The sequence below is a fragment of the Phacochoerus africanus genome, chromosome X, assembly GCF_016906955.1.
Source record: "Phacochoerus africanus isolate WHEZ1 chromosome X, ROS_Pafr_v1, whole genome shotgun sequence".
NCBI classification, from domain to species: Eukaryota; Metazoa; Chordata; class Mammalia; order Artiodactyla; family Suidae; genus Phacochoerus; species Phacochoerus africanus.
The window spans coordinates 39,104,643-39,118,433 of NC_062560.1; the positions used below are offsets into that span (position 1 = coordinate 39,104,643).

The following is a 13,791-nucleotide window of genomic DNA, read 5'->3' on the forward strand; positions in this document are numbered from 1 at the left end:
ATGAAATTAATTATGTAAGACTGGACATACTGAGTTTCTTCACATACAAAGAAAAATATTCTAGGACACTTTATTTTTATTTAAAATGAGTTTGGGTGATTCGTGTGATTAAAAGAAAATTTTAAATGTGCTACAGTCAGGTCAATCTTGACTTATTTTTAACCTGAGAAATTGAGTTTGTTTGTTAATTGTAGTAAGTTGTGTTTTGAAGTGGGGTTTTTTGTTTGTTTGTTTGTTTGTTTTTTAATTAGAAAATCCAAGTAAATTTTCTGAAATGCAGTGAGATCCTGAATTCTGGCAAGTAGTTAACATTTCCATCCAAGAGACATTTATTTATTTCTTTAAAAGAAAAATATTTGTATACACACATGCATAAACATATATATAACTTTACATATATTTTATATATAAATTTATGTGTGTCTTTGCTAATATGTAATCCTTTTTTCAACTTTGTAGGAATTAATTGATGATTTCATCTTCCCTGCATCCAATGTTTACCTACAGTATATGAGAAATGGAGAACTGCCAGCTGAACAGGCTATTCCAGTCTGTGGTTCACCATCTACCATTAATGCAGGCTTTGAGTTACTTGTAGCATTAGCTGTTGGCTGTGTGAGGAACCTCAAACAGATAGTAGATTCTTTGACTGAAATGTATTACATTGGCACAGCAATAACTAGTAAGTATTTTAAATACAAAGTTCTGATGATAAATAATTCTCTAACATGTTGAAATTCTGTCTTCCTGGAAGTTCCCGTTGCGGCTCAGCAGTGACGAGCCCGACTTTATCCGTGAAGATGCATGTTTGATCCCTGGCCTCGCTCAGTGGGTGAAGGATCCAGCTATTGCCATGAGTTGTGGCGTAGGTTGCAGATGCAGTTCAGATCCCGCATCGATGTGGCTTTGGTGTAGGCCAGCAGCTGTGGCTCCAATTCACCCCCTTGCCAGGGAACTTACATATGCAGAACCTGCAGCCCTAAAAAGCAAAAGAAAAAAAAAATTATCTTTTCCTGTTTTCCTTTCAGCAACCAGTTTAACATTTAAGCCATTATAAACAGTGAGTCTTAATGTAAAAATATTTTCAAATGTTTGTTAAATGTCTTCCTATAAGTAGTGTGGGTATTTAGGAACAAAATAAATTTCATTTCAATCATATCTGGACTAAAACACAAACTCCAGGATAATAAATAGTAAAAATAAATTCCAGTGTTAAAACCCAAATTACATGCATTGGAAAACCTTTCAGGCTCTCACTTAGAAGCTCTTTAATGTTATTTTCATATGAGTTCTAAGAGAATCTGGTTTTAAAGATTAGAATATGAGAAGCTAACATTTGCCCTCAATTAATGCCCACATGAAGCCCATAAAATAGACTGTAGTCTCCTGATCTTACTGATACAGAACTGAAGCTCAAAAGGGATGACGACAATATAAAATGACCGAGCAGTAGAAAGAAAGCAAACGCAATGGAGGCTGTCTGGTTTTAGGGAAAAAAGTTAATCTACAAAGCCTAACAATATAATTGATTATAGTAAATCTTTAAGAACATGTCAAATTACCTTTTGAAATGTTACATTTCAGAGTATAAGGGTGTTTTGATGACATTTTAGGAGATTCTGATTAAATACTTAAAAGATTAGACAGTTATTCTACCAAATCCGTATATAGTAGGGTAGGGTTTTGGGGGTTTTGTTTGTTTTTTACTTTTTTTTTTAACTTTTCTAAAAAAAATCCACACTTTTATTTACTTAGTTTTCAATAAGTTTAAAGGAGTTCCATGTGCTGCAAATGCAGCCATTAAAAAAAAAGAAGAAGAAGAAAGTGCCTCCACACAGATTCTATGTCCGGCATCCTTAGCAGGAAGGTTGTTTTGGAGTTTGGCAGGAACCAAGCCACTGTTTCTGTGAGCACAAGTTAGCTTTCCCCGGATTCTTCTGGTTTTGTTAGTTTGCAACTAGTGTTCTTTGCTTTGTACACATGAGCACATCTCTTGCCCAAATAGAATTCCTTTTCATCTTGGGCATAAACACCTTCTGTTTTAAGAAGAGGAGCTATATGTTCCCTCTGGTTTGGGAGGACCTCACTTAAAGCCAGCAAAAATACAGCCTTGGACCACAGCCTTCAAGACGTTTTTGCTGTTTTAGAAGTCCTGCTCCCAGCACGCCTCCACAGGCTCCAAGATGGCAGAAAGAGCCACTTGTCTTTAAGGAGTACATTTGTGTGGTAAAAATTTCAAGTACCAAAGAAGGATATATTCTAAAAAATATGTTTCTTACCCACTCCAGCCCCCTGATCTGCTTTGGTAGCTATTACCATTATCTTCATGTCTGTCCTCTCAGCATCTCTGTGTATGCAAAATCCACATACAAAATCCTTTTTTGTTTAGTTGTGTAAGCACAGTTTGGCATGTAGTATATATGGTGTTCTTCACTTTGTTTTCCCCTTAACATAGCTATATTTGTTTCAACACATATTTATCCAAATACATTTATTAGCTATATGCCTTTCAATTCAGTATGCTACAATTTATTTAACTGGTCTTAATGATATTTACGTTGTTCCCAGATTTATACTAGGTAGAGGGAGATGTGCAGTGATTATAAGTCTCACAGAACTCAAATCCATTATCTTGTTTGCTCCTCAAAATGACATTTGTGATTATAGGCAAAGCAAGTGTTACTCGATACTACATTTATTAGGAAGGAAACAGAGGCTTACCTGAACATGAAAGAGCTGGTAAACATCAGAGCCTAGATGTGAACCCAAGTGATATCTTAGGATTATTTAAAACGGAGTAAGCTATAATATGTTGATGTATCTATGTAACAGTTCATGTCAGAATGAGTTTGGAGGCACTTTTTTTTTTTTTTTTTAAATGGCTGCACTTGCAGCACATTGAACTCCTTGTATGTTTTTTAAAGTGCCTTCAGGAGTTCTGATGTGGCACAGTGGGCTAAATGATCTTGCCTTGCCACAGCCGTGGCATACGTTGCAGCTGTGGCTCAGATTCAATCCCTGGCCTGGGAACTTCCATGTGCCATGGGTGTGGCCATTTAAAAAAGAAAAAGTTAAAAAGCTCATAACTAAAACCATAATGAAGTTAAAAGTAAAGTTAACATATAGAAATTGACATTGTATCATCTTAAGAGACTATTTCCCAGATAGCCATAGAAGCAACATTAGATAAAATATGGGTTCATGGATGGTGGGGATAAGAATCTATATAGTGGTATGTGTTGCCATATATTGTAGGTTTGTTGAGGGTAAAATGCATATTTGGAACACGGTTTTGGGTAGCTATAGGGGTTGTGGAATTGTAGGTAATGTTAATTTATCAGCATATTAGAACCTAAAGTCAACAAAATGGTTGTATTCATGCAATAAGAATCTTTTATCTTCTTTCAGCTTGTGAAGCACTTACTGAGTGGGAATATCTGCCACCTGTTGGACCCCGCCCACCGAAAGGATTTGTAGGGCTGAAAAATGCTGGTGCTACTTGTTATATGAATTCTGTGATTCAGCAACTCTACATGATTCCATCCATAAGGAATGGTATTCTTGCAATTGAAGGCACAGGTAGTGATGTAGATGATGATATGTCTGGGGATGAGAAGCAGGACAATGAGGTAAATTTTATTTAGCTTTCTTGTTTTCTGTGTTTGAAGTTCTGATACCAGATACTGTTGTTCTCTCTTAGAAAGTGTTAGACTTTGACTGAACCTGTTGACATATATTTGAAAATAAAGCTAGATTCTCCCAGTGTAGACTGCTCCCTCAACAGGGTGCTCACTATATACTGGATCCTCAATGACAGTTAATTTTTATGTAGTTTATATGTTTTAAATCAACAGTTAATGTACTCACTTTTAGGAGGGGAGGAGGAGTGTTTGTTTTCTCATTCACTCTCTTCAGTCACCAAACTATTTGCTCTGAGATAGTTTATCACTTACAGGAAGAGATTCTGAAACACTTGCCCCAACTCTTCCCCAGGTCTACTAAACTGTGTCATTTGGGGATTGGGGTCTGAGCATTTTTACTTTTTTTAACAAAAGGTGATATTTACACGCATACCTGGTTCTTTAACCAGGTATGAGTGAAAATTGGAGTTCTGTAGTCCATCACATCAATGCATTGTTGAGTTAAGCACAGTAGACATAGCTGATTGTACCAGCAGATAAAATATGACACTGTTCAAATAAGGTGTCTCGCCTCTACTGTCATGGTACTCTGCTCTGCTGTTTGCATCTCACTGCACTGTGGGGTATGTTTAGTTTGGTTTTTTGCCTACGTGCTTTTTTCCTTTCCAAAACTAAGTTACTTGTGCACAAAGGCTAGACATTGTCTATTTCTGTATCAGAGGTCTCACACTTCTGTAACCACCATTCTCTTTCCATCTCTATGAATTTAATTATTCTAGGTGCCTCATATAAGTGGATTCATACTGTATTTGTGTCTTTGTAACTGGTTGGTTTGACTTCATAATGTCCATTTCATAGCATGTGTCAGAATTTCCTTCCTTTTAAAGGCTGAATAAATACTTCCTTGAATGTCTGTACTGCATTTGGTTTATCCATTTATTCATATATAGACATTTGGGTTGCTTCCACCTTTTGGCTTTTGTGAGTAATACTGCTGTGAACATGCATATATAAATAATCTCTTTAAGACCTTTCTTTCAGTCCTTTTAGGTGTTAATGCCCAGAAGTAAGAATTGCTAATCATTTGGGAGTTCCTGTTGTGGCGCAGTGGAAATGAATCCGACTAAGAACCATGAGGTTGCGGGTTCGATCCCTGGCCTTGCTCAGTGGGTTAAGGATCTGGTGTTGCCGTGAGCTGTGGTGTAGGTTGCAGACATGGCTCAGATCTGGTGTTGCTGTGGCTGTGGTGTAGGCCGGCGGCTACAGCTCCAATTAGACCCCTAGCCTGGGAACCTCCATGTGCCACTGGTGCGGCCATAGAAAAGACAAAAAAAAAAAAGAATTGCTAATCATTTGTTAGTTCCATTAATTTTTTTTTAATTTCTATTTTATGTTGGAGTATAGTTGATTTACAGTGGTTGTGCTAATTTCAGGTGTACAGCATAATAATTCCATTATACATACATCCATTCTTTTTAGATTCTTTTCCTTTATAGGTTATTACAGAATATTGAGAAGAGGTCACTGTGCTATACTGTAGATCCTTGTTGATTATCTACTTTATATGTAGTAGTGTGTAAATGTTAATTTCAAACTCCTAATTTATCGCCCCCCCCCTTTCCCTTTTGGTAACCCTAAGTTTGTTTTCTAAGTCTGTGGTTCTGTTTGTGTTTGGGAAATAAGTTCCTTTATATATCATTTTTGTTAGATTCCACATATAAGAGATACTATATGATATTTGTCTTTTCATTCAGTATGATTAACAAATCCGACTAGGAACCATGAGGTTGTATGTTCGAACCCTGGCCCCGTTCAATGGGTTAAGGATCTGGTGTTGCTATGGCTGTGGTGTAGGCTGGCAGCTGCAGCTCCGATTTGACCCCTAGCCTGGGAACCTCCATATGCCGTGGGTGCGACCCTAGAAAAGACAAAAAGACTAAACAAACAAATAAATAAATATAAATTCCCACCAATAATGTGCAAGGATTCCATTTTCTTTGCACAAAAGTCTTTCATTTTCATATCTCTGTTCTTTTGTTGCCTGTGCATTTGGTGTCACATCCAATAAATCATTGTCAAATCCAGTGTCGTGAAACTTCTGCTTTGTTTTAGAAGTTTCATAGTTTTAGCTCTTATATTCAAATCTTTGATCTGTATCAAGTAAATTTGTGTGTATAGCGTTAGGGAAAATTCCAACCTCATTCCTTTGCATATGGATATCTAGTAGTTTTAGTTTAATCAGTATTTTTAAAAATTGAAGTGATGTTGGTAGTTTCCTGGTGGCTCAGTGGGTTAGGGGTCCAGTGTTGTCACTGCTGTAGCACAAGTTAAGTACCTTGCCTGGGAACTTCCACATGCCACGGGTGCAGCAAAAAGGAAAAATGTTCAAGTATAGTGTGTTAGTTTCAAGTGTACAGCACAGTGATTCAGTTATACATACACACATCTATTCTTCTTCAGATTTTTTTCCCATATAGGTAATTACAGAATATTGGGTAGAGTTCCCTGTGCGTAATACAATAGGTCCTTGTTGGTTTGGATATCTAGTTTTTCTGGCACCATTTGTCGAGGAGTACTGCTAGTCTGAATACATACATTTTATTGAATGTTTATGATTCTGAGCGCTTAATATACATTATCTCCTATAGTCTTGACAACAGCTACATGACTGTTATCCCCATTTACATATGAGGAGACTGAAGTTTACAAAGGTTAAGTAACTTATTTGCTCAAAGTTACTTAGCTGACAAATGGCAGGCAGAGCCTGCGTTTGTGTCCAGTTTTGTCTGAGTTAATCATTGCACTCTGTTTTGCTTTATTACCTACCTCCCAATTCATGCTCAGTAGTATTCCTTTATGACAACTCTTATGTAACTTGGTGTGGATAAACACTGATACTGTAAATTAAAATTTATACATTGAAAGTTAAATGCTTTGGAAATAAATGGAAGTACAGATGGTTTGTTCACTAATTGTTTGGCATTTGTCTCAACATACTTTATTTTAAAGTTAGATTAGGTCATTAACGATATCTTTCTATTTCTAGAGCAATGTTGATCCCAGAGATGATGTATTTGGTTACCCTCAACAATTTGAAGATAAACCAGCATTAAGTAAAACAGAAGATAGGAAAGAGTACAATATTGGTGTTCTGAGACATCTTCAGGTCATCTTCGGTCATTTAGCTGCTTCTCGACTACAGTACTATGTGCCCAGAGGATTTTGGAAACAGTTCAGGTAAACTATGGATGGATAGTAATTGGGATACTGCTTAAACCTTTATGACTCTCTCAGTGTGCTAACATTAAACATAAAATCCATGCTGGAAGGCACCTTTATGTTCACAATTTAAGCAGTAGTAATAGTTTTTACTTTGTAGTTAGGTTTGTTTTTTCATTGTCGACAATGAGAAAAATGCCATGGTAAGAGGCAGCATTCTTCAGTCTCTCAAGATGTTAATAATTTTTTTATTTTGAAATCTCCTAATATATACATAGGTAGTGCGAAAAGTATGAACCCTGTGTATTCATCATTCAACTTGAACAGTTGTCAATTCATGGCCAATCTTCTTGAATCTGCATTCCCATCTACTTTGCAGATTGTTTTGAAGCAGATAGATAATTTCATCCATAAATATTTCAGTGTGTATCTTTAATGTCTTTTTTTTATTTACATGACCATACTATTATGTTTTTTTAATTCCTTAATATCCTTGTCTGTTCAATTTTACCCAATTACCTCAGCTGTTTTTTACTATGAATTTTTTGAAATCATGATCTAAATGAAGTCCATATGCTGCAAATGTTGATATGACTCTTTAGTCTCTTCTAATCTTTTTTTTTTTTTTTTGTCTTTTTGCCATTTCTTGGGCCGCTCCTGCGGCATGTGGAGGTTCCCAGGCTAGGGGTCCGATTGGGGCTCTAGCCGCCGGCCTACGCCAGAGCCACAGCAACGCGGGATCCGAGCCGCGTCTGCAACCTACACCACAGCTACACCACAGAGGCAACTTCCGGATCCTCAACCCACTGAGCAAGGCCAGGGATCAAACCCGCAACTTCATGGTTCCTCGTCGGATTCGTTAACCACTGAGCCACGACGGGAACTCCTCTTCTAATCTTTTTTGACCCTTGGAATTATTTGTTGGAGTGGGGGTTTTCCAAAACAGGTCGGTAACTCTAAATTTTCCTGTCTGGATTTGATTGATGGATCCCTGTGGTATTTTCTCTTTTCCTCAGTTCCCTGTATTTCATATATATAGGTAGTGAGTAGTGGGATCTATAGGCTTGGTGTTATTTTTCTTGTTTGGAATGGGCAGGCAAGACTTACTTTATAGGTGGTAATGATTCCCTCAGTGAGGAGAAGTGCATCATGTCTGTCTCTCTGTCCTAATGGTAACCATTGAACATCATTGCCAAAATGCAGCATTTCATCAGTGTTAGAAAATGCAGCATTCTAATTTTATCATTTTTTCATTTATTAACTAGAATAGATCTATAAAGGAAAATTTCCCCATAGCAACTATTTGGCTATTCTGATGTACAGTTTATAGGAAAGGTATGATGGTTTTTTGTTTGTTTTTAATTAAGAAAAAAATGTTCACTGTGTCTTGATCTTGTTTCTCTGGCTTCATTTATTTCACTTTTTTTTCCCTCTGTTCCCTATTGTGTCATGCACTGTGCTAAAATGCCATAGCACAACCACATATCTCTACTGTGTATGAAAAGGCTACAGTCCTTCATAACAGTGGGTTTTTTTAAACAATACTCCTTAGAACCCCTTCATGGTATCTCCCAGACAGCTGAGAACAGGGGAAGCAAAGTGTTACCTGACATTGCTGCTTTGGTCCACCTTCCCTGCTTTAATCAGAGCAGCTCCCCTTTTCCCTACAAGGATACTTAGATTTCCTTTGAAACCACTGCTTTATAATGCAGTCCCCTCCCTATGACTCACCATGAAAATTGCTCTGATTTCTCTAACTAGGCCCCCTACTTAATCTGTACTTACTGACTCACACACACCACCCTCCTTCCCAGCTCTGCTTTTGCTCTTTCAGTATAATGCTCTGGCAGACCCCTCACCTTCCTCTCTTAACTATTCCGGTTCTCTAGCTTGTTCTGTCTCTACCTTAAGACTTTTAGCATTTCTGTTCTTCCTCTTCCAAATTACTCTGAAGGTTTTTGAGCTTTTCTCTTAGAATTTGTCATTCAGTTATAGTTATCTCTCTTCTTATAATGTGTTTGCATTTTTTGACTCCCCAATTAATTATTCCTATGCTAGTGGAGCTGGCATTTTGTCTAGACTAGCACTTTTGGATAACCCACACTCTACCACATAATATACTCTTGATACATGTGGGATAGTTAACCACATTTGCCACCCCCAATTTTTTGTGTTGAAAATTTCAAACCAACAGGAAAAGTATAATAATAATAATCACCTTTATGTTATATACTCTTTATCCAAACTTACCAATTGTTAATATTTTACTATATTTGCTTATATGTATTCTTGGGATTTGGTTTTGTTGTTTCTAAACCAATTGTTAGTTGCAAATTTGACACTTTACCCCCTCCCCCACTTCAATATCCTCTCAGAATAAGGACATTTTCCTACCTCATATTTATTAATACAGTTATCACATGCATGAAATTTAATGTTGACTTAATATAACTTGCCCACCCCACCAATTCCAGACTGGTATCCTAGAAGGAATCATATGAATTTGGGTGTTTTCTCTTTATTCGTTTCTATAATAGTCTCCCTGACTTGTCATGACCTTTATGGCACTGAAGTTTTTTGAAGAATCTAGGCCAGTTATCTTGCCCAGTCTCTCTGACTTGTTTGATTTGTGTGATTATTTCCTCATGACTAGATTCAGGCTAAACTTTTTGGCAAGAAAACTACATAGGTTACTATATCCTTCTCATTGCATTGCATTTACAGGCTCATGGTGTCATAACATATCTCCCCATTGTAAAATACCTTTTAACAAATGATATATTTGATTTAAACTCACTATTGCAAATTTAATGGCTGAAATAGAATTAGGTTGAGATTTTTTGCGACATAGTAAAAGTGTTACGGAAGAATTTATTCAAAGAGAGTTCGTTTAGTATACTTAAATATGTTTGTCGTATCTGTCGCCTGGAATGAATTCACTTATATTCTCTCTGTACATTACTCTCTATGTATGCAAAATTAGATGTCATTGATTCCAGCAGTGCCTAGGTTCTATAGTATCACTTCTCATTTCGTTGTACACACAATTGATAGTTTCTTTTCTCAGGATTGATTTACCTAATTTAAGTCCTCAGATTACTCAAAAGAGATCAACTCTAAAAACAAATGAAACCTTTCTCTTTTCAATTGGAAAAATCAGTTTAAGAACAAATATTATCTTTGTACTGCATCTGTAATCCAAAATTTAAGCAAAAGGAAAGGAAGAAAGTAGTGATTATAACATCTACATAAGATTGAGATCAACCACCCCATTTGTGTATGTGTGTGTTTGTTTTAGGGCTGCACCTGAGGCATATCAGGTTCCCAGGCTAGGGATTGAATTGGAGCTCCAGCTGCTGGCCTATGCCACAGCCACACCAGATCCGAGCTGTGTCTGCAACCTACACCACAGCTCTCGACAACGCCAGATTCTTAACCCACTGAGCGAGGCCAGGGATTAAACCCGCAACCTCGTGGTTCCTAGTCGGATTCGTTTCTGCTGCACCACAATGGGAACTCGCAACCACCCCATTTTAATAGCATCCTCATTTGGATTCAAAATGCATGCTTGGAGTTCCCATTGTGGTACAGCAGAAACGAATCCGACTAGTATCCACAAGGGTACAGATTTGGCTTGGATCCTGCATTTTGACCCCTAGCCTGGGAATTCCCATATACCTCACGTGCGGCACTAAAAAGCAAAAAAAAAAAAAAAAAAGGAATGCTTCTACTGTATTACTTACAGAAATCATCCTTCCTGGAGCCATATTGTTCATCAGCCACACTAGTAGTTTCATGGTACTTCTTCCCATTGCTGAAGTACCGCTTTTATTTACTATGAGTCTCATTTTCTCCCCCACAGCCCTCAGTATATAAAGAGCATTTGTTTGCTTTTTTTACTTCCTCATATAGGAATAAAATCTCAGTTTATAGGATGTCACTTGTGGTTGTATTACTTTTCTCCTGAAAAATGTATTATTCTGGGATTTTCGCACATTACATGTTTTACTCCATTTCTTAGGCTTTGGGGTGAGCCTGTTAATCTTCGTGAACAACATGATGCTTTAGAATTTTTTAATTCATTGGTGGATAGTTTAGATGAAGCTTTGAAAGCCTTAGGACATCCAGCTATGCTGAGTAAAGTCTTAGGAGGTTCCTTTGCTGATCAGAAGATTTGCCAAGGCTGCCCACATAGGTAAGTGGTAATTACATACCTAAAGTGTGTTTTGTACTTTTTTTTCCCCCTATTATGTACAAAAGTGTGGTATGCTACCTATGTACTACTAAATATCTGAGACTGGGTGAATTATACTGTGCATTCCTTACTATTGTGGGGTTAGATCTGTTTGTTTATGTAAACTAACATTTGTTTCCTTTAACTCCACCTAAGCTATTTCATACTCTTACATGCTTTTGTATACAATCATGCCTAAGAAAATAAAATAGCATTTTGCATATACAGGTATTACTTATGAACTTGCCCTTTATCTTAGAATTAAAGAGAAATTGATAGTTCTTATTAAAAAGAGTTGTTAAAAATTGGTAGTTCTTATTAAAAAGAGTTAACTTGTGTGTGAAGTTCATTTCTAATTATGCCTATTATATAGAAGTTTTATTTTAGAACTTCTGTTGTATGTTATCAATTACTGTTAGTTTGAAATCCCTTCTTACCAGAGTATCACAGTAAGATAGTGTTTTTCTACAAGTCCGAACAGCATCACATAGTCACAGGTTGTGTGTGTGTATGGTTGGTGGGAGGTGCTTCATTTTTGAATACAGGGGAATGGTTGAGGGAGAGGTAGTACTATAAATAAATGTGAAACCATTCATTTGGAATGAGGCCATAAAATTATTCACATAGACTGGACAACTTTTGATCCTTTTGAAAAACCTTTTGCATTCGGTGAATGATAAAATTGTCATTTTCACCTCTTGTTTTTAATTATTCATAAAAATGAAATTTGGGGGTCATCAGTTCTTGTCAATCTTCCTTGGTTTGTACCAGTTTTTCAAAATTATTTGTAAATTACTAGTTTTCTTTGCTAAGTGAAAATGTCCTGAGAGCATGATCTTAAGTAAGACCCATAAAGTTCAAATACCTGCTCCACAATTAAACAAGTCTTCTTACATGCCGGAAGGTTATATAGAGAGTTCTGAGGCAGTCTGTTTTAGGGTGTTTATTTGCCTGGAACGGAGATTAGCAGACTATGGACCATGGGTCAAATCTAGCCCTGCATCTATTTTTGTAAAGTTTTATTGGAATACACCCACTCCTTTACCTTCCGTTTGACTGACGGCTTTCGCTATAACATCGGAGTTGAGTAGTTGCCATAGGGACCTCATGGCCCAAAAAAGCCTGTAATGCTTATTATCTGGCCTTTTACCAAAAAAAACTGTGCTAACTCTCATCTTTGAATGTCCTACTTTATAACTGGAATCCTGAAATCCAACTTTTCTCTTCTACGGGCTGTTCCCTAGTTATAATAGCAGTGTGCTTATTATTTCCATTCATGTCACTTATAAATGCCTTTGCATACTTTTTTTACCCTAAATTGAAAAGTCTTAAATATGAGGGACTGTCTTAAACATTGACCATCCCACAGTGTTTTAAACATGGTAGGGACTCAATAGATTTGTTGAATGAATGAATTTAATGGTCGAGAATGAATTCCCCACATCCTATGTTCTAAATTTATGAATATGTCTCATGAGAAATCTAAAAATTCCTTTGGTACAAAATTGCCACGGGGTGAGATTCTGACTCCTATTCACATTGCTTATCCTTGATTTACTTATATATTCAAACTTGTGCTTTAGTAAAGCTTCCATTACAGAAGAGAAACATTTAAAAATTCAGCTCATTAATAGTTTAACCCTTTCAGAACTTGATGAATTGGCCTTGGCATGAATTACTGTCTAAACAAATGATGGTGGAAGAAGCATGATATACTATAAAGAGATGGAGCTATGAAGCCAGACAAACCTAGCTTCAAAACACCCATTTCACCTAGTAATCTTGACCAAATTAACATTCTGAACTTTACCCACTTCACATAGACATGGTGATATTTCTCTAGCAGGTTTGTCATGAAGACAAAGAACCTGTTATAGTATGTAAACAACCTAATGTAGTGCCCAGCAGAGGATAAAGTGACCCATAAATGGGAACGGTCATTCAGTGGTAACATTCTATGACTTAAGGGTTTTGTGTTATATTATAAACATTGCAAGTAGTTGTCATTGAGTCCATAACTAAATAAGATGCTTAGAAAACTAAGGAATAAATTCTCTTTGATTTCTTAAATAATATCTTTAGATACGAGTGTGAAGAATCTTTTACGACTTTGAATGTAGACATTAGAAATCACCAAAATCTTCTTGATTCTTTGGAACAGTATGTCAAAGGAGATTTATTAGAAGGTGCAAATGCTTATCATTGTGAAAAATGCAATAAAAAGGTATGAATTGCCCCGTTTTGTTTAAAATAATTATGATTACATTTAATGGGTTTGGAAGAAGTTGTTTTTATTTGTTCTCAAAATTCACCCTTTATTCCCTACCCTGCTTTGTTATAGTGCTAGTAGAGAGAGCTAGTTAAGGTAATTGACCTAAAGGTTTGTCAGACAAAGACAATTGAGAGAAAGTAGTGCCAGAAGGACTAGGTAAACAGGTAAAGGTAAGAGTGAATTAGGATTTCCTTGGAGGCTCAGTGTGTTAAGGACCTGGCATTGTTATCTCTGTGGCTCCGGTCGCTGCTATGGTGTAGGTTCAGTCCCTGGCCCCAGAACTTGCGTATGACACAGGTGCAGCACAATAGCTTAAATACTGCATTCTCTTACCTGAGTTAGACTGGGCGGGGGTGCTGCACCTGTAGCATGTGGAAGTTCCCAGGCCAGTGATCAGACCTGGGCCACTGCAGTGACAACACCAG

The 13,791-nt window shown here is 36.9% G+C and overlaps 1 protein-coding gene across 4 annotated transcripts in view; it reads left to right on the forward strand.

Moving 5' to 3' along the window:
• Window positions 1–13,791, forward strand: part of USP9X (ubiquitin specific peptidase 9 X-linked) — a 131,407-nt gene that overhangs the window by 97,039 nt on the left and 20,577 nt on the right. For all 4 annotated transcript variants that reach the window (XM_047765208.1, XM_047765209.1, XM_047765211.1 and 1 more), the window contains exons 30-34: window positions 460–682; window positions 3,409–3,629; window positions 6,688–6,878; window positions 10,882–11,055; window positions 13,177–13,318. In XM_047765208.1, coding sequence (XP_047621164.1) covers window positions 460–682; window positions 3,409–3,629; window positions 6,688–6,878; window positions 10,882–11,055; window positions 13,177–13,318 — 951 coding nt within the window. The remainder of the gene's footprint in view (window positions 1–459; window positions 683–3,408; window positions 3,630–6,687; window positions 6,879–10,881; window positions 11,056–13,176; window positions 13,319–13,791) is intronic.